At 56.5% G+C, this 26,707-nt stretch overlaps 1 protein-coding gene across 4 annotated transcripts; it reads left to right on the plus strand.

The window, feature by feature from the left end:
• Window positions 1-8,481: 8,481 nt before the first annotated feature.
• ALDH3B1 (aldehyde dehydrogenase 3 family member B1) lies at window positions 8,482-26,168 on the plus strand. 4 transcript variants are annotated; one of them, XM_017857236.1, is made up of 11 exons: window positions 8,495-8,837; window positions 11,975-12,041; window positions 13,877-14,039; window positions 16,273-16,383; window positions 16,517-16,637; window positions 16,890-16,999; window positions 17,360-17,441; window positions 19,112-19,498; window positions 20,226-20,392; window positions 23,551-23,650; window positions 25,279-26,168. In XM_017857236.1, exons 3-11 carry the CDS (start codon window positions 13,878-13,880, stop codon window positions 25,467-25,469), a joined length of 1,431 nt encoding a protein of 476 aa, XP_017712725.1. In that variant the 5' UTR covers window positions 8,495-8,837; window positions 11,975-12,041; window position 13,877; the 3' UTR covers window positions 25,470-26,168. The 4 variants fall into 4 exon arrangements, with proteins under 4 accessions (XP_017712727.1, XP_017712725.1, XP_017712726.1 ...); XM_017857237.1 differs by having other exon boundaries at window positions 8,505-8,837; window positions 16,914-16,999; XM_017857238.1 differs by lacking the exons at window positions 23,551-23,650; window positions 25,279-26,168 and adding an exon at window positions 22,395-23,540 and having other exon boundaries at window positions 8,482-8,837.
• The last annotated feature ends 539 nt before the right edge of the window (window positions 26,169-26,707 follow it).

The following is a 26,707-nucleotide window of genomic DNA, read 5'->3' on the forward strand; positions in this document are numbered from 1 at the left end:
ATCCGCACACAGTAGGTGTTCAGTAAAGGGTTGCTGAGTGTGTAAATGAACAAGTGACCTGCATTTACCGTTGCCCGTGAATTCTGACTGTGTCCTGGGCCCTGTGCCCCTGCAGCCTCTAACTTTGCCTCTCCGAGGAGCCAGGGTGGGTCCAGCCTTCCAGGCTGTCAGGGAGGGAGTGGGAGGCAGGGCCAGGGCCTCAGGGCCAAGGCCTGGGCAGCTACTTCCTCAGGAGGGCAGGGAGAGGGGCAGGAGGACGTTTACATGCTCTGGGCGCCTCCTGGGCACCAAGTGCCCTGTCAGTGCCATCAGGTCAGCTCTCGTTTCACCCTCACAGTAGCCATGTGAGGCAGCTAGAGTCAGTCCCATTTTACAGTTGGGGAAACTGAGGCCCAGTGAGGAAACGTGACCTGTTCAAGGTTACTCGTGGGCAGGTGAGGCAGTGAGATGCTCTCGGGCAGGTCTGAGGCCCTGTGAGCCAGGCTCAGGGGTGTGTGTCTGAGAAGTGAGGGAATGAATAATGAATTATGAATGAATGGATGAATGATTCCACCCGATGCCATGCTCATGCGCTGCCCATGCTCCTGTCCTGGAGTCTGGATGGTAGCTCTCAGACCCCTCCAGAGGGGCAGGCGCACTTGGAACGGTCACAGTTCCAGGCCCACGTGCATGGAATGACTTGTTTCGGTCTCACAATCACTTGGGTATGTTCTTCTTACACAGCCCATTTTATAGATGGGAAGGCAGAGGCACGGAGGGTTAAGACGCTAATCTAGGTCACACAGGTAAGTGACAGAACCAGGATTTAAGCCCAGACCTCACGCCTAACGCCCTCCATGCCAGGCGCCCAGGTATGTGCCCACCGAACCCTCTCATTCACCCACAGATGCCCCCGGGACTTAGCCCCATTCGCACATGGGAACGCCAAGGCCCAAAGAGGGGAAGCGTCAGCCCAGCGAGGAGGAGGCAGGGCAGGCAGGGCTGCAGCTGTCTGGCCCAGACCCCTGAGCTCTCCTCCATCTGCCCCACCTGGCTGGCCTGGGCCTTGGCAGAGCCCCCTCACCCCAGAGCTGGCTTCAAGAACGAGTCCTCCTGGTGCCGTACGCAGAGGGTTCCCCATTTACCCTGGGCTCCCCTCAACAAGGACGGGACTCCCAGGCCCCACTGAGCCTCTGAAGCTTTGAGGAGTAGTGAGGGGCACCCAACCCAGACTGGGGAGGGCCCAGCCCTCCTGAGAGGTGTGTGGCCTCCCTGGAGGGGAGCCTCACTCCCAGGGCAGGCTAGGAGTTCTGTCCCAGGAGGACAGGCCTCTTCGGGGGCCTCCTCCCAGTTGCTCCTGCATTCATGACAAGTTCAGCCCCTATGAGTTGGGGGGAATTCCTCGACAGCTCCCTGGCCAGGGAGGGGGCGCTCGGGATCCTGAAACACCCCTCCCACCTGCCAGTACCCACCAACATGGGTCCCTGATTTGCTGTGTGGCCTTAGACTAGTGGCTGCCCTCTCTGGGCCTCACTCCCAGCTGAGACCTACAGACTCAGCCCCTGCCCAGCCCTGCCTGGCACCCGCTTGATCTGTCTGAGCTCCAGAGAACGGCAGGGCTGGGCTGTCACATGCTGAGCCACGTGACTGGCAGCGGCTGGGGGCTCCATCCCACACAGAGGACAGGGGCTCTGCAGTCCCTCACTGCTACCCTATCTAAATCCTCACAGACCACCAGTGTGGGTGTGGTCCAGAAGACCTCACCGCCCTCCCAGGTAGGCAGGGAGCTGGCGGGTGGGGGCTGTGATGAGCACCTCCCAGGTGCCAGGTTGGCCCAGAGGCCCCAGGGCCAGGAGCCATGGAGACCCAGGGCACCAGGTAGATGGCAGCAGCAGCAGGCCCAGGAAGGGGTATAGAGGAGGCTCCTCCCCCACACCTGTCACCCTGTCCCCTGCCTGTCCACATCCACAGCAGCTTGCACATCATCCCTGCAGCACGCTGGCTCAGACAGGTGTATCCGGGGCGGGCTGGGGGCAGGCAGGGACAGGCTTTGGCACAGCTGCCTGTGCCAAACCTGAGGAGGATCGAGACTACAGGAACCACCAAGGTGACCGTGGCATCATGACCACGATCCTAAGCAGAGAGGGACTCACTCCTCCTGGGAGTCAGAGTGGCCATCCAGGATGGTGTGCAGACCCACCTCTGGAGCGAGAAGGCTCGCCAACACACCCCCATGTTCACATCCCACCCCTTCTGCCCCCACCTTCCTCGTTTATAAAATGTTAAGATCTGGCCGGGCGCGGCTGGCTCGAAGCCTGTAATCCCAGCACTTTGGGAGGCCGAGACGGGCGGATCACGAGGTCAGGAGATCGAGACCAGCCTGGCTAACATGTGTGAAACCCCGTCTCTACTAAAAAATACAAAAAACTAGACGGGCGAAGGGTGGGCGGCGCCTGTAGTCGCAGCTACTTGGGGAGGCTGAGGCAGGAGAATGGCGTAGAACCCAGGAGGCGGAGCTTGCAGTGAGCTGATGATCTGGCCGTGTACTCCAGCCTGGGCGACAGAGCGAGACTCCGATCTCAAAAAAAAAAAAAAAATGTTAGATCTGGGGGAAGACAGGCTCTATAAATGGGGTGGCCTGTGGGGTGATGTGGAGGGACACAGAAGCACAGGGCGCTGGGAGAGGAGCAGGCACGAGGTGTGGTCCCTGAGATGGTATTTCTAGACTCCAGCCACCTTTGGGTGTGACCTCTTTGTTTTGCAGAAGGGGAAACTGAGTCTTGGATAGGATGTAGCAGGACGAGCCACAGACAAAACTCCTCAGACACCGGATTAAAGAAGGAAGAGGTTTATTCAGCCAGGAGCATCGGCAGACTTGCATCTTAAGAGCTGAGCTCCCTGAAAAATAAATTCTTGGCCTTTTTAAAGGCTTACAACTTTAAGGGGTCCACATGAAAGGGTCGTGATAAATCAAGCAAGCATGGGGAAGGTGACTTGCTTGACGAGTCCTCAAACTTCAGCCATGTGTAAACTGGTCAGCCTCCAGAGTGACCAGAGCAAGGCTGTTGTCCTCAGCAGCAGCTTGGTCTCGTCTCAGGATCAGCTGGATTGGGTGATCTGCGTCCTGCTGGCTGGTCTACTTGTCCTGAGCTGCCAGTGTTAGCTGACTGTGATGAATCTAAGATACAACACATGCAAGTTGAACAGCAGTGGGAGTGGACAAGATTTTAGTACAGGGCCCATCCTATATGGGTCTTAGAGAAATTAGATTTTACTTTTTAACTAAACAGAGTCATTAGATTTAAAGGGGTGTCAGGCTTATAGGCATTTTTATGTACCTAATTATGAATACTTTGGCAATTCTTAAAGCCTGCATTTGTTTCTTAAGGTTAATTCCCCTAGTTCTTGGAGGTCACCTTTAATTTGACCTATGATGTGGGGGTGGCCGACCAAACAAAATCTTATAGGGCAAATATTCAGTTTGTTTGGTGGGGGTGCACCTGACTTGGAGAAGGACCATAGGCAGAAACCTGATTCTATCTTAAATACATTTCCTGGCAATATTTCTTCAGTAGCTGCTCAAGTGTCTGGTTCACGCATTCCACCTTCTCCTGAACTTTGCGGCCGATAGGCTGTGTGTCTCTTCCATTTGATTTTTGACAGTCCTGTTAAATCTCGCACTATTTTAGCTACAAATGCCGGCCTATCGTCTGACTTGAAAGTTAGAGGCAGTCTAAACCTGGGGATAATGTCTTTTAACTATGCTTTAGTCACTTCTTGTACTTTTTCTGTCCTGGTGGGGAAAGTTTTAACTCATCCTGAAAAGGTGCAAACAAGCGCTAGCATGTACCGACAGCCTCCGGCACGGGGCAGTTCTGTAAAGTCTACAAGCGGGTTTTCACAAGGCAGGGCTCCTTCTCCTGTTCAGTTTCCCAGAGGAGGGTTCGTTTTCTGCCCCTTTTGTAACTCCATCTAGTGGCTTAGCCATCGGTGAGAAACTGGAATCCAGATACGGCCGAATCCCGCTGCCTTTAAGTTCTAATGTGACCGTGGGCTCCTGGGAGCCTAATGAGAAGGTGCCGGGTCTGTCCTATTCCCTACGTCCTTCAGCTTCTGCCAGCCTGATCAGGTCAGAATTTGGTTCCTCCAAGGCGCGGCAGCCCTTGGCCGATGGCCTCTTGGTCTCGCAGCCTTAGCCATTTCCCTCATTGCCTTCTGAACATTTATCTTTCTAGTTTTCTTTTTGTATCTGGCACATTAATCTTTCTCTAGCCTTGTCCAGCTCTTGAATCCCTGCCCAGCTTGACTTCTTCCACGTCTGCATCTCCATCCACGTCCTCTCACATTGTTAATTTTTTTTATAAGAGCTGTTGCCAACAGATTGGCTTTTTTTCTTTAAGCCTTTAATTTACTTTCCTTTTTTTTTTCTGAGTTTTTCTGCTCCCACGTCCAGCTGGCGGGGTCAGGCAACGGCATGGGCCCTGCCCTCGCACACTGCTGTCTCTCCTATTTCCTTTTGATTTCCTTTTTTTACACTTACTCTTAGTGCTTTTTTTTCCTTTTGCTCTCTCCCTGGCGCCGATCTTTAGGCTTCCTTTTTTTTTAGATGGAGCTGGGCCCTGGGGAGAGGGACTTGAACCTTGGCGTGCCTCGCGGGGGCCATGGCTTGGCTGCTTTTGCTCCTTCCCGTTTTTGTTCCCCTGGTCACAGTTAACATGCCCTTGGTGGCCCACTTTTATAGACTGGTGCGTATTCCTCTACGCCTGCAGCTTCCCGCTTGATGTCACGCCTGGGGCCCCTGCCCCTACAAATGAAGTAATCACATATGCTGATGTTCAGCAGCTCCAGAGTTAAACGGGGCGTGTAAAGGCCAGATGCTCCCGTCATAAGTCTCTTCACAAAGCCTGACTTAGGCTCTTGTCCAGCTCCTTGAAGCACTTTCTGAAATTTTTTCTTTTTTTAATTTTTTTTGAGATGCCGAAATCCCTCTGTCCGCCAGGTGGGTGCAGTGGCCTCAAATCTCGCTCACTGAAAGCTCTGCTTCCCAGATTCACGCCATTCTCCTGCCTCAGCTCCCCAAGTAGGCTGGGACTAACAGGCGCCTGCCACCAGGCCCGGCTAATTTTTTGTATTTTTAGTAGAGACAGAAGTTCAACCCCGCATTAGGCAGGATGGTTTGATCTTCTGACCTCGTGATCCACCCTGCTCGGCCTCCACAAAGTGCTGGGATAACAGGCGTGAGCCACCGCGCCCTGGCCCTGAAATTTTCTTATATTAATGGCTTTCTTTTTAGCCACTCTTAGCCCCCCTGCAGAAGGCCTCTCGGATGCCTCTCAAACGCTGAAACTGAGTTGCATCTCTCCGGGTCCTTTTTGTCCTTTTGCCAGAGTTCGCAGGCCCTTTCTTTATAATAATGGGCCCATGCACTTGGAGGGTTAAACGGCATAACCGAGAGTCAGGTGTAAAATGACAGTCTTACCCTTCGCTGAGTTCTAAGGCCCCGGATGAAAGCAATGAGCTCCGCTTTCTGGGCTGAAGTGTTTCCTGGGCAACGATCTGCTTTAATCACAGTGTCCAGGGTTAGCGCATCGCCTAAATTCTGCCGTCTCTCTCTCCTTGTGGGTTATGAAGGCCTGCTCCCGTCCACATACAGCTCCCAGTCTGCTGATGCCCAAGGCTGGTCCCGGAGGTAGGTTCCCAGAGTAAACTGAGTCCAACCACCTCTGCAACAAGGTCATGCCGACAGGACTCTCTGATACCAAGAGCAAGGTGGCGGGTCAGGGGTGTTTCAAGTTTAGTGGTTGAAAAAGGCTGAGTAGGCCGGGCGCGGTGGCTCAACGCCTGTAATCCCAGCAACTTTGGGAGGCCAAGGCAGGTGGATCATGAGGTCAGGAGTTTGAGACCATCCCTGGCTAACACGGTGAAACCCTGTCTCTACTGAAAATACAAAAAATTTAGCTGGGCCTGGTGGCCAGGTGCCTGTAAGTCCCCAGCTAGCTTGGAGGCTGAGGCCAGGAGAATGGCGTGAACCCAGGAGGCAGAGCTTGCAGTGAGCAGAGATGGAGCCAACGCACTCCAGCCTGAGTGACAGAGCGAGACTCCGTCTTCAAAAAAAAAAAAAAATTAGCCAGGCATGGTGGCGGGCACCTGTAGTCCCACCTACTTGGGAGGCTGAGGCAGGAGAATGGAGTGAACCCAGGAGGAGGAGCTTGCAGTGAGCCGAGATCGCGCCACTGCACTCCAGCCTGGGCGACAGTGCAAGACTCCGTCTCAAAAAGAAAAAAAAGAAAAGGGCTGATAGATGAAAGTCTGTTGCCCCTGTCCCCAGACATGGGCCTGGTCATCACAATAGATAGGTCCTCGTGTCTCCCTGAGAGGCATTTGCGTAGCTTGAGGATGGCCATATCTGAGACGGCCCGCTTGACTATCTTGACTTCCTTCCCTGGCCTCTCAGGGCTCCGATCCTCCCCTTGGAGGTGAGACCTGGGGCGTGTTAGCTCCTGAATCTCATTTCTGGGAGGGCTGTTGGCCTCGGTAAAGGGGGGTAGGCTGGGGCATATGGAGAAAAAATTTCTGTTACCTCTAGCGACTCCTACAAAACTGGCTTCTCTTGCTGTTTCTGGGACTCTCCTTTTAACTGTGTGTCTACTGGCGAAACTGCTCTTACTCTCACTTTCAGCTTTTTTGTTTTTCTTTTGCAATAAGCTGTTAAATAGGGCTGGATTTACGCTGGTTTTTGTTTATATTATATTTAACTATGAGTTAATATAAAGGAATTGATCTGGGTCCACTGGCTTTCCTCTGACTCTTGTCACCACCTTAAATACATTGCCAACTGTTCCCTGTCTATACCTTCGGTCGGCCATCCAACACCAAAAGAGGGCAATTCTAATTCACAGAGAGTTCTCAGCCTCTTTTGGGGGCAACGGGGGTTAACTTTATAATCCCCTCCAAAACCTTTCATAACATGCATTTTAATAGAGTAAGTTTTGGCTAAGCGCGGTGGCTCATACCTGTAATCCCAGCACTTTGAGAGGCCAAGGCGGGTGGATCACGAGGTCAGGAGATCGAGACCATCCTGGCTAACATGGTGAAACCCCGTCTCTACTAAAATACAAAATTAGCCGGGTATGTTGGCGGGCGCCTGTAGTCCCAGCTACTCGGGTGGCTGAGGCAGGAGAATGGTGTGAACCCGGGAGGCGGAGCTTGCAGTGAGCGGAGATCGCACCAGCACACTCCAGCTAGGGCAACAGAGTGAGACTCCGTCTCTAAACAACAACAAACAAACAAAAATAGAGTAAGTTTTGATGTTTTGATGACTTTTCTCTTATTTTTTTTTTCTTTTTTTGACTTTTTTTTTAACATAGTTCCTAGCGGAGTGGGCTTACTTTGTGTCTGACCTATTGTTCTCTCGAGACGAAACAACATTCACGTTACAAGAAGGAAAGGGTAAAAGATCACTCACTCATCTAATTCACACTAAATCAAAATCAAAGCTAAAACCAAAGTGTCGTTAAAGGCACACCTGTTCGTCAAGCAATTTAAGCCAAGTCAAAATCAAAACAAAACCCAAAGTGCCAACAAAGGCACACCGTGGGTGGTCAGGCCACGCTTCCACTCAGATGGAGTAGGCAAGTTCCCAAGACCAGTCTTACCGTGTTTCAAATGTCCGGACTCCAAGTGCCAGTTCCTTCCCGTTGTTCAGCCACTGCTTTGATCCTCCACGGGGGCCTGCTGTGCACTGCTCTGACAAGGCATCCCACCAGGGCAAATGCTTATCCAGGAGTGCTCTCAGGATCTGCATCGCTCAAGCTGGCTGGAGTCCCCCGCAGGGATGCTCTACAGGGAGGCATAAGCTGCCTAAGGGGCTGCCTTGAACACCCATTAATCATCTTGCTGCCCGGTCAGGGAACCAAGAAATGTAGCAGGACAAGCTGCAGACAAAATTCCTCAGACACCAGGTTAAAGAAGGAAGAGGTTTATTCAGCCGGGAGCGTCAGCAGACTTCTGTCTTAAGAGCCAAGCTCCCCGAAAAAGAAATTCTCAGCCTTGTTAAAGGCTTCCAACTTTAAGGGTCCACGTGAAAGGGTTGTGATAAATTGAGCAAGTGTGGGGAATGTGATCAGGGGCTATGTGCATCAGCTAACAGAACAGAAAGTTTTACAATGTTTTTTCATACAATGTCTGGAATTTACAGATAACACAAGTATTTTAGGTCAGAGGTTGATGTTATTATTATTATTACTTTTTTAAACTACCAGGGCTGGGTGGTGGTGCCAAGGTCTTCTGGCTATTTCTCTTACTTCTGTTTTTTCTAACTTTTTGCTTTCTCTCTTTCCTCCTGTCTTGTAAACCAGGCAAGGTGGTGGGAGGAGGGCAGCAGGAGTAGTAGTGGTCTCCTTCCTTACGGAGGCATCGAGTGAAGGCTGGGAGTGGGGATAGAGACCTTCCTTGCTATTCTGGGCCACAGAATATAACATTCCACTAATATTATAATATAGTATAATTGATGCAGTGATAGTTCCCCTCCCCACACCAGGATTCCCAGGGGCACTGCCCCACTCCTCCTCCTCAGGCTGGCCCTCAGCTGGGAGCTCATCCCTGCTGTGTGTCTCTAGCCTGGCGCCCTCTGGGCGTTGACTCCTTCTCTGTGGTCTGGGAGGAGATATCGAGGTCCCAAGGGAGGTGGTGGTGAAATCTCGCCTTGCAGTCTCCAGCCCGCCCAGAGCCAGAGTCAGGCATGAGGCCAAGGCAACTCCGCCTCCCGGGGGCTGGCCCTGCGTTGGACATTTCTTAACAGCAGGGCTGCCAGGCAGAGTGAGACAGCCAGGAGGAAGGGCAGCTTGGCAGAGCCTCAGGTACAGTATCCCGGGGAGGCTGGGGCTGTAGTGGGCCAGCAGTCAGGGCCAGAGTCCAGCTCAGCAACTGTGGGTTGCAGGCAGCCCAGGCGGGCCTAGCCACAGGCAGCTGCACTCAGGGGCCGCCATGTTCTGGCTGAGCTCATCTGCCTGCCTGCTGGGGGAGAAAGCAGAAGGAGGAGAGGCAGGGCTGGGGAGTGGCAGCAAAGTCCCGGGCACCCCACTGGCTAGCAGGCAGCCTTCCGTTGTCCGAGCTGGGCTGCCACCGCCTCCTCTTCCTGGGATTCCCAGACACCCTCCAAGGGAACCAAGGGACCAGTTCTGGGCCCAGCTGCCCCAGGAAGGACTGTGCCCCCTTCCCTGCATGGGGTCAAGTATCTCTTCCAGCAGCAGCTGTTTCCTGGGCACCAGCCTGCACGCCCAGCACTGATGCGGGGACGTGGCGATGAATGACTCTGGGAAAGAATTGTTCTTAGCAATGGACTTTGTCAGGGTCCAAGGAAGGAGTAGCCAGCCAGCCCCGCCCTGCCTGCAGGAGGCCCTTCTCATCCCGGGAACTATGCCCCATCAGGGAACTATGCCCCATCAGGGAACTATGCCCCATCAGGGAACTATGCCCCATCAGGGAACTATGCCCCATCAGGGAGCCGAGGCTGCTCAGCCGCTTTGTGGCCCAGGTTTGGGTCGGCCTAAGCCACAAACGCGGGGATGCACTGGTCCCTGGCTCCCCAGGGACCCCATGGAAGGGAGGGGCTGCCGAGCTTTGGGAGACCTCATGAAAATCCAGCTTAAGGCCATCAAAAGACAAAATGACAACACATTTAGTTATAGATCAAATTGGCTTCTATTCATGATTCGTGGATCTGGGCAGCCTCCATTCTACAAAATGGAATGAGAGTTCCCACCAGGCTGTGGCGGAACAGGGGGTTCGTGAGGCAAAAAGGAGGAAACAGAAAAGTAGGAAACACCAAGCTACCTAACACTGGATCGCTGCAGACACCATGTCGCTGCAGATGGCTTTTTTCTAAGGGTTAAGGCAGAGGGGACTTCCTGACGACGCCAGCCCAGGTGGACTGGAATCTCCCGCTTCCCGGAGAAACTTGTCTGTTGTTTTGGGCTCTATCTGCTTCCTTAAAGCTTCAGTTTGATGACGTGCTGTTTGGCATAAGTGCCTCCATTTTGGTTTGGTCTTTTCTGTTGGGGCCTAGTACAGGAACTCAGGTCAAAACCACAGCCTCTCATCATGTTTGTTTAAGGAAGTTAAACTGCAGGAGATCGGAATCGGAGACCCTGTGGTATTGGGCCTGTGGGTCCCCTGAAGCTGACCTGGTGATCTCCGCCTTCTGGCTGCCCTGATGGGGGTCCCCCCAGGCCCTCTACTCACCATGTTCAGTCCGTCTGTCACCACATCACTGTCCCCAGTTGGGTCTCAGGGTGATGTCCGTGTCTCCCCAGCACCCACCCTCGATCTAGGTCTCTTCAGGCCCCTGCCCCAGGGGCCGCCCCCAGCCCTCCTCTGTACATCCGTCTTCCGTGGACACTGAGCACTTCCCGGGCTCCCAGTGCTTGAATTCTCCCGACAGTTGTGTGGGGGCTACAGCCAGTGCCCCATTTTACAGATGGGAAAAGTGAATACAAAGAGGTCAAGCAACCTGCCCAAGGTATCCCCACTCACACATGGTTGCTGCAGTTTGAACCCAGGTCATTGGGCCCCCAGACCATACCGTGCTGAGAGGATGCTCTTAGAAGGCCCATGGTATAGATGAGGAAACTGAGGCAGGAAGAATGAGAGAACGGGCAGAGCCTCCATTTCCTTGGAATCCAACCCACTTGACAGGCCGGGGTGTGAACGAGCAGGGGGGTCTCTGCCCAGGAATGGTCCCTCAGCAGGACGGTCCCTGCTATGAGGTTGAGGGCAGCGGCTTGGCCAGCCGTTCACTCCCTGTGATATGTCGTCCCCGTTCCTCCCCACTCTGTTCCCAGAGCTTGTGGGCACCTGTAGTGAGCACCCAGGCTGGCATAGTGCCCAGCGTGCGGGCACCTGAGTATTGCTTTTAGAGGCCTGCGGCCTTGGGGGGAAGTGGCTGGTCCTGCCCCGGCCCTTAGGCCAGAGGAAACAGAGCCACTGTCTTCATTACCAAATGATGTGGCAACTCCCCCCTACCCCAGAAGCTGTAGGTCTGGGCCAGATGCGCCTCAACCTGTGATGGGGGGCCATGCCCCAGAGACCCCTGGGCCCATCAGCCCCGGACCTCAGTGGCTCAGCCCCAGGAGGCAAGAGGTGGTCTTAGACCCCACAACCCAAGCACTGTGGAGAGTGGCAGCAGTGGTGAGGAGGGAGGCCAAGGAAATGGAATCCAAACAGCAAGACCTCCCCTCACTGGGCACCCCTCCCACAGCCGGCCTGCCGGAGTCCACCCGGCCCTGGGTCTGCTGTCCAGGCCCCAACCCAGGGTCCCTTCCCCCAAGGACTTGGCTGCCCATCCCCAGGGGACTATGAGGGAGGTGGGAGCCCGGGTGGGTAGCCTTCTGCTCTTCTGGATTTGGGTTTTCCAGTGTGAGGAGCTGGGTGGCATCAGGCAAGCTCTGGCCCTCTCTGAGCCTCAGCCTCCATCTCCTGCAGTGGGGTGAACAGCGGCCCCTCAGAAGGCAGCCGTGGTGGTGAAATGAGTAAGGGCAGGCACGGGGATCACACGCAACTTCCTTATGACCTCACACTGTGGGAGAGGTGCCTTGGGGGTGGGCTTGGGGGCCGCCAGCCCAGTGCCTGATTCAGGAGTTCCCTATTCTGTGTGACCACAATGGCTGCCCGGCACCCTCGGTGGGTCACAGGCCCAGGATCCCCGGATCTCAGGCGGAAGGCAGCCTTGGCTTCTCCGCTTGCCAGGGTCCTGCCCAGCTCCCTGTCCCCTGCTGGGCACTCCCTGGGGGCCTCAGTCCAGAGTGAGTGACCCGTAGGGGCAATGCCAGGGCTGGCTGCCCTGTGGGAGAGATGTGTCCTGCGGCCCTGGTGAGTTGGTTTCAGTGTTGCTAGGAGGGTTCTGGAATGTTCCATGCAGAACTCCATCCCTTGCAGAGCTCCCGGCCCACAGCCCCCCATTCACATTACGTGCCTTGCATTTTTGTGGTTTCTGCAGAGATTCTTACAAAGGGCGAGAGAGGTGCAGGCGTGGTTTGCCTTTGACCATCGGCAGAAGTCTGAAGGTGAGAGTAGAATGGAAAATGACCCAGGAGAGTGCGGAGTTGGGGGAGATAAATATTTGCAGGCTACTTAGCAGAACACCCAGAGCTGACCTTTGTCGAGTACTTTCTGTGGGCACAACAGCAAACATTTTATGCAGCGTGATGTCATTTAATCCTCACAATGACACCAGGTGCCATTAGCATCCCCATTTCACAGATGAGGAAACTGAGGCAGAGAAGGTGAGTTACTTGCCCAAGGTCCCATAACCAGTAAGAGGCAGAGCCCGGAGATAGGCCTGATGGTGGCTCGAGAGGCTCGTTCTTGGCTCCTGGGTCTCAGTCCTGCTCCCGTGACGGGCCATCCCCTATGGGGACCATGGTGCCTGTCCTGTGTGCGGGCAGCTGCCCAGCTTCTCCCAGTCAGAGCAGGAAGATGGTGGGTTCAGCCTGCCTGCCCCCGCCCCCCAATCACTCCAGCTGAGGGCTGGCCTGGGTCTCCCGACCAGGCTGTCAGCAGCACACTGGTCCAGCAGGGCCATCCTGCAGACCGAAGCAGGTCCCGCCTTCAAGGTGGCCACTTAATAATCACCCACAGCCTTGTGCTCACGGACGCTGGGCCCTGGGCTCGGAATGGACTGTGTGGTCTCATTAGCAGCTGGCAGGTGCCATCACCACACCAGTAACATGACAGGCTTTGAGCACTAGGTCTCAAATAAGTAGGCACAGAGCGGCCTGCTCCCAGTCTAATGAGGGGGAAGTAGGGGGGATGTGGACAGGGTTGGGAGGTGGGTAGAGTGTAACCAGACGTTTATCACATAGCAAAACTCAGAACGGTGGGGAGCAGAGTCAAGGGGCCACTGTGACAGTGGATGAGGGCATAATCTGGGTGGGCTGCCTGGAGGAAGCATCGACCAAACTGAGATCTGGAGGAAAGGGACTCAGAGAGGGAAGGAGGAAAGGGTCCCCTCGTGTCCTTGGCACCAGGCCAAGGAATGAGTGTGCCAGAGCGCTCCTCCGATGAACTTCAAGTTTCAAGTAAACAGGCAGGGCTCGGGGGAATATCTAGGCCCCTACCCTGCCTGCCAGCCCTGGCTGGCACCAGCATGGAGGCAGGAACGCCCTCTCCCACCCCCGATCCTCTCCCCCACAGCTGTTTCCGCCTCCCAGCACCACAGCCCCGGCGAGGTGGACAGCAGGGCCTCCAGGAGGCCCGAGGTGTTCTCCCTCTTCCTGCAGAAGCTAAGGCACAGGGAGAGGAGGCTATTGCCCACTGGCCTGGCCTCCCTGGGCAGTGCCCCCAGGCTGGGGACAGGGGAAGATGGAGAATTCTGTGTCTGGAGTGCTCCCAGGTGGTGGCCATGGTGGCAGTGGGTGGGATACCCCCTCTACTCATCAAGCTCCTGCTTACCTCATTCAGGCTGGCAGGGGTGAGGCCGCCCCGCCTCCAGGAGGGGCATCAGGGCAGGGCAGAGGCCATGGCTTGGGGTTAATTTCTGTGCGGCAGGAAGAAGTGTGGCACTCTGCCTGCTGCTCACCCTCAGGGGGCTGTGGTGGAGCAGCTGTCCCCAAGCCCACATCCAGTCCTTCAGCTGCCTCCAGGTCCATGGCAGCGGGGAGTGATGCGAGGGGCTTCATGTGTGTCTGGGAGTGTTCACTGTTGGGGGTAAGGGGTCGCAGGCAGCCTCAGTCCCCGTGGGGCCATCTGAGTAGGTCCCTGTGTGTGTGTGAGGTAGAGGTGTCTGCAAGCCCCTGTGGGTGCAGGCAGGTCAGGGGTGCCCAGACCCTGGGGCGGCTGGGTGGTGCCCGTGAAGGAGGGGCAGCCCTGGCCACCCAGTTCATGCCACCCCATCTGGCAGGATGGACCCCTTTGAGGACACGCTGCGGCGGCTGCGGGAGGCCTTCCACACGGGGCGTACGCGGTCGGCTGAGTTCCGGGCTGCGCAGCTCCGAGGCCTGGGCCGCTTCCTGCAAGAAAACAAGCAGCTTCTGCATGACGCGCTGGCCCAGGACCTGCACAAGGTGGGCTGGGGTTGGGGGTATGAGAGGGTGCACCAGGGGCAGGGGGGCATGGAGGGCAGCTGGGAGAGAGGAGGATGAAGGCAGCTGAGCCCTCCATGAAGGGGAGTTGAAAGCAGCTCCTCCCCTAGGCCAGAGCTGCTCTTGCACATTCATCCAGTCATTCATTTCTGTATTCACGTAGCAACTACTTGCTGAGCACCTACTATGTGCCAGGTACTACGTGCCAGGTACTGTTCTAGGCTCTGGATATACATCAGAGAATAAAACAAAGTTCCCATACCTATGAAGCTGACCTGTCAGAGACAATAAAACAGCAAATAAATAATTGCACAGCGAGGTCGGGCGTGGTGGCTCACGCCTGTAGTCCCAGCACTTTGGGAGGCCGAGGTGGGCAGATCACTTGAGGCCAGGAGTTCAAGACCAGCCTGACCAACATGGCAAAACCCCGTCTCTGCTAACAATACAAAAATTGCCTGGATGTGGTGGTGGGCGCCTGTCATCCCAGCTACTCGGGAGGTTGAGGCATGAAAATCGCTTGAACCTGGGAGGTGGAGGTTGCAGTGAGCCAAGGTCACATCACTGCACTCTCTAGCCTGGGCAACACAGTGAGACTCTATCTCAAAAATAATAATAAAAATAATAATTACACAGCTTGTTGGGTTGAAATATGTGCCCTGGAGACACACCCAGGGTGAAGGGGAGAGAGGGGGCCAGGATCAGGGTGCTGTTTTATATGTGAGGGTCAGGGAAGGTTTCTCTGAGGGAGGGGCCTTAGAGCAGAGACATGAAGATGGAGGGGGAGGCTCCCCATGGGCGCTGGGGAGATGGCAGCAGGCACAGCATGTGCAAAGGCCCTGAGGCAGGAGGTGCTGGGCGTTTCCGCTTGAGGAGCAGCCAGGAGGCCAGCATGGCTGTGGGGAGTGGGAGAGAAAGAGACAACAAAGAGGAGGCCTGGGGCATGGGCCACACTAGGTGGGCCTCATAGGCTATGCGGCCTTGGGCTTCTCTCTGGGTACAGCAGGCATCATGGCCTCTGTCTGGACCCTGAAGGCCTGGGGCCCCTCTTGGGTGGAAGCCAGCTGTAGCCCTGGCCTTGCCCCTGGTTCGCTGAGTGACCTCAGGCAGGGCATCCCCTTCTCTGGGCTTCGCTGGTCCTCTGGCCCATCCAGCACCCCCCTCTGCCCTGACCCGGGAGAGCCTGCACCCCATAACCTCAGGCAGGGAGACAGCCTGGCCCCGGTGTCCCTGACCTGTTCTCCAGTGGCCTGCAGCCTGCTGACTGGCTGATCTCTCCTCCCTTGGGGTGCAGAGGGCAGGGCGCACTGGCTAGCCGAGAGCAGGACAATGTCCCCATTGATTTGGGTCTCCTCACTCCTGCTTAGAAGCCTGACAGTGGCCCTGGCCTCTGGGCTGTGGGAACTGACAGCATTTACCTAAGGGTGGCTGTGCCTGTGTCCCCTGCAGACCAATCTCCACCCTGCTCTTTGGGAGGCCAAGGTGGGAGGATTGCTTGAGGCCAGGAGTTCAAGACCCACCTGGGCAACATAGCAAGACACTATCTCTGCAAAAAATCAAAAAATAAACTTTTTTTACATTAAAAAAAAAACCTAAGTCAGATCCCATCCCTGCTCTTCTCAGGAGTCCCTTGCCCAGCCGCCTGGCCCCCTCACCTTGCCCACTCCTCTTCTTGCTAAACAGGAGCAGAGCAAGCTCACAGCCACCTCAGGGCCTTTGCAGCTGCCAGGGGCTCTGCCCACAGTATGCCGCCTCCCAGTACCCACGACTTGCTCCTTCCTTGCCTTCAGGTCACTGCTCAAATGTGACCGCCGCCTGGAGACCTGTACTGGCCACTTTGTAAAAACAGCACACACACAAGTGCTCATGTGGATGTATACATGTGCGCACCTGTGCACAGCCACACGCTCCAGCAGTCTCCACCCCTACCCTGCTCCGTGCTTTCCCTAGCACAGTCACATCCTAATGGAGCTGTCAGTGTTTTCACCTTCACATGGACCGACTACCCCTGCAAGTTCGGCCCCAGGGCAGGTCCCTCTGTTTTGCACAGAGACAGCACCTCAGACAGGAAGCACGCACTGAACATGGAGTGAGTGAGTGAATGAACGAATGAAAATGAATGAATGAGTTGTGGAAGCAGGTCCTGCCTGGAGGAGGCTGTACCCTCCTGCTGACTCTGGGAATCCTGGCCCACCCCGACCCCACCCACTTCCCGCAGTCGGCCTTCGAGTCGGAGCTGTCTGAGGTTGCCATCAGCCAGGGCGAGATCACCCTGGCCCTCAGGAACCTCCGGGCCTGGATGAAGGACGAGCGTGTGCCCAGAAACCTGGTGAGCTGGTCGGGCTGAGGCGGGCGGGGGCTCAGGGGATATTTGCTCCCACAGGGTGGCCCCTCTGGATGGAGCTGGCTGCCAAGAGGTCGGGGTGCTGAGCACTTAATTTCATCCCCGGCTCCCCGCCCAGGCCACACAGCTAGACTCCGCCTTCATCCGGAAGGAGCCCTTTGGCCTGGTCCTCATCATTGCACCCTGGAACTATCCCCTGAACCTGACGCTGGTGCCCCTCGTGGGTGCCCTCGCTGCAGGTGAGAGCTGGGCCTGCCCCTTCCGGCCACCCTTCCCCGCTCGGGGTCTCAGGGCCACCCATGGATCCCAGGAGGACATGGGGGAACTGGCCCAGGTGACAAAGAAGACTGTCTGGTCCACCGTACCCGGGCTGTGTGGCCCTGGGCCCATCATGTCACCTTTCTGAACCAGGTTCTGCATCTGAAAGTGGGTGAGGCCGATGCCTGCCCTGCAGGTGTATGGAGACCAAGAGCGGGCTACGCCTCCCCCAGCTCTCTTCCTGCGCTGCCCTGCAGGGAACTGCGTGGTGCTGAAGCCATCAGAGATTAGCAAGAGCATCGAGAAGGTCCTGGCTGAAGTGCTGCCCCGATACCTGGACGAGGTGAGCAGGGCTGCCAGGCAGGTGGAGTGGGAACAGGCAGAGCTCAAGGGCTGGGCAGCCCCTGACATGGAAGGGCCTGTCGGTCAGACCCAAGTCCCCGCCTCAATTCTGCCTCTTCTGAGTTGTGTAAACTTGACCGAGTCACCGCCCCTCTCAGCCTCACTTTCCCTCTGAGGAGCAGCGAGGGCAGCCTGTTGCCAGGGGTCCCGTGTCTGCCTCCACCTGGCCCTGGCATCAGTCCCTCCAGCGCCACCCGGACTCCAAGCTGGGCCTGCAGGGCAGGGTCCAGGCAGGGCGGGCTCCTCCCTGGGCTCTTGGAGCTGGGGTCCCAGAGGGAGCCTCGCCCATCCCGTCTTGCAGAGCTGCTTTGCAGTGGTGCTGGGGGGGCCCCAGGAGACGGGGCAGCTGCTGGAGCACAGGTTCGACTACATCTTCTTCACAGGTGAGGCCGGGATGAGGGTCGGGACAGGCTGGGGTCGGGGAGGACAGCCCCATGCTCAGGGGTCCTGTCCCTAAATCTGGGAGTCCACAAGGGAGACTGAATCCTCCTCTCTCTGGACCAGGCTGGGAGCAGTCCTGGATCCCCAGACCCCTTAGGAAGGGATGGAGTCCCACGTCCAGGGCCAGCCCACCGTGCCAACCACAGCCTCAGGAACCATAGCCTCTGCCCCCACTGCCCCCAGACCCTCATATGTGACCCCACTGCCGCCAGGCTCTTAGACACCACCCTACTGGTGCCCACAGCCCTGTCTGCAGGCAGATGAGGGACTAGGCTTCAGCTTCCTGCCCAGGGTCACCCTTGTGGCCAGGATGGGGACAGGCTGGAATGTGCACACAAGCCCTTGGTGAAATCCATGCCAGAGGTCACTCCTTTTTTTTTCTGTGACAGAGCCTTGCTCTGTCACCCAGGCAGTGGCACAATCTTGGCACAATCTTGGCTCACTGCAACCCCTGCGCCTCCCAGGTTCAAGTGATGCTTATGCCTCAGCTTCCCAAGTAGCTGGGATGACAGGCATGTTCCACCACGCCCGGCTAATGTTTTGTATTTTTAGTAAAGACAGGATCTCACTATGTTGCCCAGGCTGGTCTCGAACTCTTGGCCTCAACCAGTCCTCCTGCCTTGGCCTCCTAAATTGCAGTGATCACAGGCATGAGCCACCACAAAAACTCAGCCTCGAGTTTTTGAGCTAGTGAGGGGCAGAGAGAGGGGGAGGAAGACAGTGGTGCTGGCAGGCGAGTCTGTGCCTTGCAGGTCAAGGCAGTCATGGGGAAGGGCCTGGCAGGATTGACCAGGCCACCTCCCAGCAAAGACAGAAGGAGCCCCAGAAGGAACCACAGAGCCCAGGAAGCACTGTGCCCAGGACGGGGCAGGGGTGAGAGTAGAGAAGGGACAGTGGCTCCTGCTGGCTTTAATCCTTGACCACAAGGGGGAGAAATGCCAGGGCCATCCCAACAGATGCAGCAGGGTGGTCCGCGAGTCAGGTCTGGAGAGGAGGCCTTGAAGCCCAGACAGGGCTAGGGCAGAGAAGGCTGAGTGCATGGGGAGACTGCTGGGCTCTCAGAGGCCAGCACAGAGGAGAGGTGAGGCCGAGCCAGGCAGGACATGTGGACGCCTGCATTGGCCTGGGCCAGTCCACCTCAAGGGTCAGAAAGAAAGGGCTGGGCATGTGGCAGAACTTCCAGGTTTAGGTTTAGAGAAGAGAGACCTGAATGCTGCAGACAGAGCTGGATTCCAGCCTTGGTTGATCAGGTATCCCTGAAGTTTCCAAAGGAGATGGAGGGGTTCCGTGCAGCATTTTGCAAAGAGTCCCCTGCAGGGTAAGCCAGGGTCAGAAGCAGAGGCGGGAGGAGCCAAGGGGTTTGGCTCAGGAGGGGGACCCTGGGGGCCAATAGCGGCCATGCACCATTCCCTCCTGAGACTCTGTGCTTAGGGGCTGGTCCTGGTGAAGGATGAGCAGGGCCCTGGGCTGCAGTGAGGAACAAGGAAAGGCCAGGCGAGGGATGGTGCCTGCTGACTCCAACACCTCTCCAGGGAGGAGCGGGGCCCTGGGCTGGGCCATCCCGCCTGGCCCAGGTCACTGAACGGTCACTCTGGTTTCCTTCCACACCCAGGGAGCCCTCGTGTGGGCAAGATTGTCATGACCGCTGCCGCCAAGCACCTGACACCTGTCACCCTGGAGCTGGGGGGCAAGAATCCCTGCTACGTGGACGACGACTGCGACCCCCAGACCGTGGCCAACCGCGTGGCCTGGTTCCGCTACTTCAACGCTGGCCAGACCTGCGTGGCCCCCGACTACGTCCTGTGCAGCCCCGAGATGCAGGAGAGGCTGCTGCCCGCCCTGCAGAGCACCATCACCCGTTTCTATGGCGACGACCCCCAGAGCTCCCCAAACCTGGGCCGCATCATCAACCAGAAACAGTTCCAGCGGCTGCGGGCACTGCTGGGCTGCGGCCATGTGGCCATTGGGGGCCAGAGTGACGAGAGCGATCGCTACATCGGTGAGTCCTGCTGCCCCTACCACAGCCCACCTGGGCCAAGATCCCTCCTCACGGGAGGGCCCACGGCTAGGCCACGAGTCTGGACCCGCACCTGAAAGCCGGCCCCACTGTCAGAGCCCAGCCTTGAGCCACGGCTCCAGTGCCATGACTCCGTCTCTGTGCTTCTGAGCCTGTGGCCCCACAAGGCTAAACTCTGGTCCCTCAGCCCTGGATTTGCTGAGTTCGGATCCCAGGGCTCCAGGGCCCAGCGTGCTAAGATGAACTCCCATCCCACCACCGGCTGTCCTGAAAGGCCACAACCTCAGATTCTCCGAGCCCACGATCCCCAGGTTCTGAACTCTGATGGCCCCATCCTGAGCCCCCCAGTCTCCTGGGCCGTACGGCTCAGCAGCTCATGGGACACTGTGGCTCCAATATTCTGGGGTGCTGTCGCCTCATGAACCCCAAGGTTCTAAGAATCCCATCACCCCTGACTGTGAGACCAAGGTTGAGGGATTCTCTGGGCCCCACAGGTCCTGAGCAGGCTGGGGAAGACCTAGGGTCCCTCCTGGGAGTCTATGGGGAGACTTTCTTCCCTAAACAATCCGAAGCCTGAAGCAATGGGAAGTCAGACCTTGGGATCCTGGCCTGGAGCCCTGGCCCGTGGCCCTGTCCCCATCTCTACCCCCAGCCCTGGGTGCTGTCCTGACTGTGGCTCCGGGGCTGAGCGGTCTTTGGTGCCCGGCAGCCCCTACGGTGCTGGTGGATGTGCAGGAGACGGAGCCGGTGATGCAGGAGGAGATCTTCGGGCCCATCCTGCCCATCGTGAACGTGCGGAGTGTGGACGAGGCCATCGAGTTCATCAACAGGCGGGAGAAGCCCCTGGCCCTGTACGCCTTCTCCAACAGCAGCCAGGTGGGGGTGCGGCCGGGCTGGGCAGGGTCAGGAACTTGCAGTGGCCAGTGCAAGTGGTGGCAGCAGAGGGGCCACCAAAATCCAGTGGCTTCAGGACTTTGGAATGGTGGTCCTCTTGGCTCTGTCTCTGCCCACTCTCCTGGAAGCAGCTGAGCCTCACCCACCCCAACCCTGTCCCCAGTCCGGGCGCCACTCTCCTAGGCCTTCAGTGGGTGGCTTCCCGGGGTCTTCTCTAGGGTCCAGTGTTTCTTCTGGTCAGCCCCTGCCTTTGTTCTTCCTTACACATTGGAGCCTGGTGGCCACATGACCCCTCATGCCTGGCTCTGAAGGAACAGGCAACATGTCAGGGATGACCCAAAGGTGCAGGTCCGAGAATGAGCCCTGATCCCCCACCCCTGCTCAAGCTGCAGAGGCAGCCTGGGAGGCCCAAGGGTGGAGACGTCAGAGTAAAAAACACCAGGAGGTACCAGCAATCCCTACCCACCCCCCCGTCCCTCAGCCGGTTCCTCGATTCCTCCACTTGAATCCCTTTTTTTTTTTTTTTTTTTGAGGTGGAGTCTCACTCTATTGCCCAGCTTGGAGTGCAGTAGCACAATCTCAGCTCACTGCAACCTCTGCCTCCCGGGTTCAAGCGATTCTCCTGCCTCAGCCTCCTGTGTAGCTGGGGTAGCAAGTGTGTGCCACTATGCCCGGCTAACTTTTTGTATTTTTAGTAGAGATGGGGTTTCCCCACGTTGGCCAGGCTAGTCTTCAACTGCTGACCTCAGGTGATCCACCTGCCTTGGCCTCCCAAAGTGCTGGGATTACAGGCATGAGCCACCGTGCCCAGCCACTTGAACTTTTTTTAAATAAACTTTGTATTGGGAAATACTTTTAGATTTACAGAAAAGTTGCCAAAATGGTACAGAGTTCCCATGTACCCCACACCTAACTTCCCCCGTTTAATGGTGCTTAGATGGGTCAAAACTAAAAAAGTGATGGCAGGACTGGGCGCGGTGGCTCACACCTGGAATCCCAGCATTTGGGAGGTCGAGGTGGGAGGATTGCTTGAGCCCAGGAGTTTGAGACCAGCCCTGGCAATATAGCAAAACCCCGTCTCTGTGAAGCCTTTTTTTAACATTAGTTGCGAATAGTGGCACACACCTATAGTGCCAGCTGCTCAGGAGGCTGAGGGGGAAGGATCTCCTAACCAAAAAAAAAAAAAAAAAGTGACAGCAGTGCTTTGCTATTAATGCCAGTGTCCCACCTTGCATTAATAAGCCTCTCAGCTTGAGGAGTGCTGGACAAGTCTCCTGTAGAACATCTCCAGCCTCAGCTCGTCTGGTGTATTTCTCATGATTAAAGAAGGGTTACCGGTTTTAGGAGAGAATCCCAGAGAGGTGAACCTGCCTCTCACACCACATCAGGGGCACCTGAGATGCACATGTGGCTAGTGAGGGGGAGCCTTCACTACCGGGTTAGGGCGGTGTCTGCCAGGGTCTCCCTGGGAAGTTACTGTTGTTTTTTTATTATTCGGAAGCAAGTCTCTAAGGCTACCCCACCCTCACCAGGTGGGGGTAATTAAGCTCTATGCTGGTCTATCATAGTGTTAGTGATTATCTAGTTATTTTATACATCCTTTTCTTATTCCGTGTGTGGTTTGGTGGAATTCTGTTGTATTGCCCTTTGATAGCTTTCTCTTCCTCCTTCGTATGATTGTTTTATAGAGCCTGCGAGTTTTGTATTTTTGTGTGTATTATGGCAAATATCAACTTGTTTTCATGTTAAGATTCCTTTGAGCATTTCTTGCAGGACTGCTGTAGTCGTGGTAAATTTCCCCAGCCTTTGCTTGTCTGGGAAAGGCTTTATTTCTTCTTCATCTATGCAGCGTAGTCTTAGCTGGATACAGTATTCTTGGCTAGCGGCAGTATCTACATCTATTTCCTGGAATTCTGTAAGAGATTCATCTCTTGAATTGTTTATTTAGGTCAGTACGGACTCAGGTATATTTATTTGACTCCAGGGGCTGTAATCCAAGGTCGTGTGGTTTGTCGGAGGCTCCGGCTCAGAAGCCCATGTAAGGTGTCCCAGCCTCTTGGGTTGTGACCACCTCCTTCCCCTCTGGTGCTACAAGCAGCTCCAGGCTCATCTTGTATCTTCCCTGCTCCAACTCCAGAAGTAGCCATTCCTCCAAGGAGCCCTGCTTCATCTGGATACTTATACCTTTAGAAACCTCTACAGAGGCTTTTTGGCAGTGGAGTCATCTGGCTTCAAACTTTTCTGACCACCCAGCACTGCTCCCAGGACACAGAGTCACACCTAAGACACAAGTCACGCACAAGGTGGCTTGCCCGTACTACTTGGGACGCCCTCTGCTGCCTTCTGCTCCATCTCCTCCATCTGCTGCCACTGCCACTGTGGGTAACGCTAGTCTCATGCCATGAAGTGACGTCTGAATCCACTGGGGGGGAGTCCACTTTCCCCACATCAGGCAAGCCCTGACCCAGCTGTGATCAGAGGCTCGTAGTGATTGCAACTAAATATATTGAAGTTTTTGTGCAGCAACAATTTAGTGTCTACCAATCTTTTTTTCCTTTCAGTCTTCAAATAAGCCTACAGATTGAGGAAGAAGGTCCTTTATTAAGTCAAGCAACAGCCATGCTTCTGTTTCTAAAGTGCAAATCTGACCACATCATTATGTCTTCATGTCTCTGTGCTCACACCACACAGCCCTTCAGCCGCCACTCTGTCTGGGGTACCCTCTTTGCCTGAACAACTTCTGTCCCTCCCAGTTCCTCCACTCAGCAGGCACATGACACCCCTCCCCTAGGATGCCTCCCTGCTGTCCAGCACTGCACTGCTGCCACTGCACCCTCCATGTCCCCAAGCAACACTGGGTTTCCTGCCCCTACCCCCAGACCTAAAAGTCTTTGCCCCCAGCACGGACCACACATGAGCAGATGTCCAGGAAACATGTCCCAAGTTGGAAGCTCCATGAGGGGCTGCTACACAACCCCTTGCCCCACCTGTACCATCACAGGCCCTTCAGCTGACATGGTGGCCTCAGACCCTTTCTGAGGCAAGATCAGTGTCACAGAGTCCAGCATGGAACAGGCTCTGGGTCCTGAGGATCCTGCTGGGGCTCAAGGCGGCCTCACGCACATCCTGTTCTCTCCCAGGTGGTCAAGCGGCTGCTGACCCAGACCAGCAGCGGGGGCTTCTGTGGGAACGACGGCTTCATGCACATGACCCTGGCCAGCCTGCCTTTTGGAGGAGTGGGTAGGTGCCTGCTACCCTGCCCTTCTGTTACCATTTGGTCAAATTGCAATAGTGTTACCTGCATACATTCCCGCCAAAGCACCCCAGCCCCACCTCGGTGTAGAGGGACAGGCAAGGAGGCCTCACCCCAGAACCTGCATACTGCTCCCCACCCCAGAGGTTCTGAGTCCAACCTGGGCAACATAGTGAGACACCATATCAAAAAAATAAAAAGTCTGCAGTGGAACCTTCTAGACCATCTCTGCACGGACACACAATTTAGTGAATGTTTTAAAATACCACACAACCATGATCACACTGCCCACTGCGCTGCTATCTGCTCTTCTCCCCAACTGCACGACCTGGCATCTGCTCCTCAGCAGCAATGCCGCCTGCGTCCTTTGCTCCAGGGCGGCCGCTCCTCTAACCCCGTCCCCCGTTCAGCTCTCAGTACCACACCTCCCCACCCTGAGAGGCCCAGATGAGTGTCAATCCTCCACTCCCCAGAGCACCCCCGATGCCACTGTAGAGTCCTGGCCTCTGAGTCAGGAAGCCTCAGAGATGGTCCCAGCAATGCGCCTGTGGCCCAGGTGACGCCTCCCCCTCTGAGTCCACCTCCTCCTCAGTGAACAGTAGGCCCCGGGCAGGTGACAGGCAGCCCTGCCACCCATCCACACTCAGCACCAGAGTGAACGATGGCAGGGCCAGGCAAGCTGCCTCAGGTGGGTCCACGCCCTTCCTGGAGGGCAGCCAGGGCCATGACAGTGCCTGTGCTGCTGTCCTGGCTTGGCTCAAGTTTGGGCGGCTACCCCCGACTCCACCTAGCTGCCTCCCCAGCCCCAGCCTCCTCAACTCGCCTCCCCTGCCCCGGAGGAGAGCTGGGGCTGTCTGTGGGCACATCTGACCCTGCTGCTCCCTCAGGAAAGCCTCCCCCAGCTCCCAGGCCCCCGAGCCGGCCCTTCCTGGTGGCCATGGCCCCAGCCCGGCTTCCCCACCTGCTGCTCCCACAGCCTGAGCTCTGCCCAGCTCCCTCACACACCACGTGGCCCCCACCTCTAAGGCTCCCCAAGCCTGGGTCTCTCTTGCCCCCACCCACCCTCTTCCTCTCATTAACTGCATATCCCTGGAGCTCACTCACTGCAGGAAGCCCCCGCAGCCAACCCCTCACCACCCAGGCTGTGCCCTGGACGCCCTGGCCTGGGGCCTCGTCTACCTCTCGACCTCGACGCTGAGGAGAGCTCATTGCACACAGCACCTACTGGGTCCAGGGGTCTCAATATCCCCTCAATTCCCACCACAACCCTAGGAGGGAGGTGCCTTGTCACCCCACAGCAGAGGAGACAGGCACAGTCCAAAGTGACACAGATTGTTTGCAGCAGGGCCAGGATTTAACCCCAGGCAGTCTGACTCTGGAATCCATGCCCTTGACCACTGTCTGCCTATCTTGCCTGGCACCTGGTGCCCCCAAGGCTTACTGAGCTGGTGCCAAGCTTGGGGCTAAGCCCTTTACCCACAGTGCCTCATGATCAGCCCACTGGACAGATGGAGAAACTGAGGCTCAGAGGGGTGAAGTAGCCCACCTAGGCCCCACTGTCTGTGACTGGGAGACCCCCAGGGCCTGACCACCTGTGTTCTGTGCCACTGTACAGGTGCCAGCGGGATGGGCCAGTACCACGGCAAGTTCTCCTTTGACACCTTCTCCCACCATCGCGCCTGCCTCCTGCGCAGACCAGGGATGGAGAAGCTGAATGACCTCCGCTACCCGCCGCATTCACCGCGCCGCCTGAGGGTGCTGCTGGTGGCCATGGAGGCCCGAGGCTGCAGCTGCACACTGCTCTGAGCCCTTCCCCCGGCCCAGGCCTGAGACCACCATGACCGCTGTTGCCTGCAGCTGGTGGAGATGGGGCCTGGGCTCCAGGGCCCTAGGAGGAAAAGGATTGCCAAGGCTCCAGGGCACTCCTCAAAGCAGCGCCTGCCTCCTCCCTCTTGGGTCTTCCCTCTCCCTGCCTCAGCCTCCTCCCTCAGCCGCTCCCAACTACGAGAGCCGAGGCAGGAGGCGTGGGAAACAGTGCAGTGACCCACTCCCTGCCCCCACACCAACCACCCATGTTCAAGAGAAGAGGACAGACACGGCGCCTCTAAGCCACCCGTCTCCTGTGGAGCAGGTGGCCGAGGGGCCCTGGCATCTGACTCAGGCCACACCATGGAATCACTGCATCCAAGGCCATCTCTGCCCTCTGAGTCTCAGTTTCCCCATTTGTTCAGTGGAGAGAATTAACCAAGTCCCACTTTTGAACAAGTTGATGATTCTGAAACCGGCCCAATTTCCTAACAAGCTGGATGCTTGAGAAACCTACATTTGGACAATGACAGGCAGCTCCCACAGCCTGCCGGCCACCTCCTCTTCCTTGGCTCCTGCTTTCTTTTCAGACGATGTCAACCTACAACTTTAGTCAGGGAGGGGGACAGGGATGGACCTGAGTTTCATCTCCTGTCTCTCTGGCTGATGTCACCTGAATAAAGCCTTCTTCCCTGGCAATACTTATATCTCGGTGATTTGCCTTCTGTGCAGCTAGCAACAGGACTCTGAACCAAGCCCCTGGTGTTGGGTAACAATTCTGTAATGATGCAGGATTTCCTTAATCCACGCAGGAATCCACGCAGGAATCGCCTGGCGAAGGGCCGGGGTCAGGTGTGGGCCACCATCCCGAGACCTCCCTTCTCTCTAGGGCCAGCCCCTCTCCTCTGAGCACCTGCTGACCAGCCCAAAGCCCTCTCCACTCCTCAGCCTGAACTTCCCCAGAGTCTCCCTGGGGCCCACAAGTCCTTTGGAGGCTCGGGCATCCGCATGCAAATCCCAAACCACTGTCCCCTTTGCACACACTGAGGCTTCCCTTGTCCTCATCCTGGTCTACCGTGCATGTCCTTCCTCTGCATGGGCACGGGACATGCCCTCTGTCTCCTTTCCTTCCTGGCCTGCCCGACTCCTACCCACTCTCAGTGCAGACCCTCCCAACACACACACATACAGGCAGACTGGGGGCATCCCCGGGTCCCTCTACCACAGCATTCCTGGGG

Source organism: Rhinopithecus bieti, unplaced genomic scaffold (genome assembly GCF_001698545.2).
Source record: "Rhinopithecus bieti isolate Rb0 unplaced genomic scaffold, ASM169854v2 scaffold_44159, whole genome shotgun sequence".
Classification (NCBI taxonomy): domain Eukaryota; kingdom Metazoa; phylum Chordata; class Mammalia; order Primates; family Cercopithecidae; genus Rhinopithecus; species Rhinopithecus bieti.